This window comes from Penaeus monodon, chromosome 24, assembly GCF_015228065.2.
Source record: "Penaeus monodon isolate SGIC_2016 chromosome 24, NSTDA_Pmon_1, whole genome shotgun sequence".
Taxonomy (NCBI): domain Eukaryota; kingdom Metazoa; phylum Arthropoda; class Malacostraca; order Decapoda; family Penaeidae; genus Penaeus; species Penaeus monodon.
The window spans coordinates 15,496,655-15,497,162 of NC_051409.1; the positions used below are offsets into that span (position 1 = coordinate 15,496,655).

General features: G+C 45.3%; 1 protein-coding gene across 1 annotated transcript in view; it reads right to left on the bottom strand.

Annotated features, from left to right (window-relative positions):
- Window positions 1–508, bottom strand: part of LOC119588628 (UDP-glucosyltransferase 2-like) — a gene marked incomplete in the record, with an annotated part of 30,326 nt that overhangs the window by 11,979 nt on the left and 17,839 nt on the right. Inside the window, 1 exon segment of the mRNA XM_037937266.1 lies at window positions 235–475. Within this exon segment, the coding sequence (XP_037793194.1) occupies window positions 235–475 (241 nt within the window).

Here is a 508-nt window from a genome sequence, read left to right on the forward strand (position 1 = left end):
CTTATTTTTTTACTTTATGGAGTAGAAACAAATAAAAAACGCAATGAAGAAAGAAAGAAAAAAAGAAAACAAAAGCGCAGAAGAAAAACAGAGAGGAAAGCGTAAGAGAAAAAAAAAAAAAAAACAAGGAAAACAGAAAAATAAAGCAACGAAAAATGAAGAAAAAACGAAACTGAAGAAAAACGTAAGGAAAAAAAAGAAAGAAAAATAAATAAAGAAAAACCACGATCCTACCTCCGGCAACGGCTTGGGTTCCCTGGCGTTGATGGTGCCAATCTCCACCTGGTTCGGCAAAAGTGGCACTGGGGTGTCGAGCGCGAAGTGGCCGTTGATAAGGGTCAGTTGGCTGCCCTGGTAGAGCTCCTCCAAGGGCGGCAATCCGGGGAAGAACTCCTCGACGACTCGCTGTGCCGTCGGAAGCACCGTCAACGTGTACATGTAGTGGGTGAGGAGCTGCGCCAGAGGGTTCACCAGCCTGGGGCGTTAAGGCGTCCTCGTTAGGAAGTCA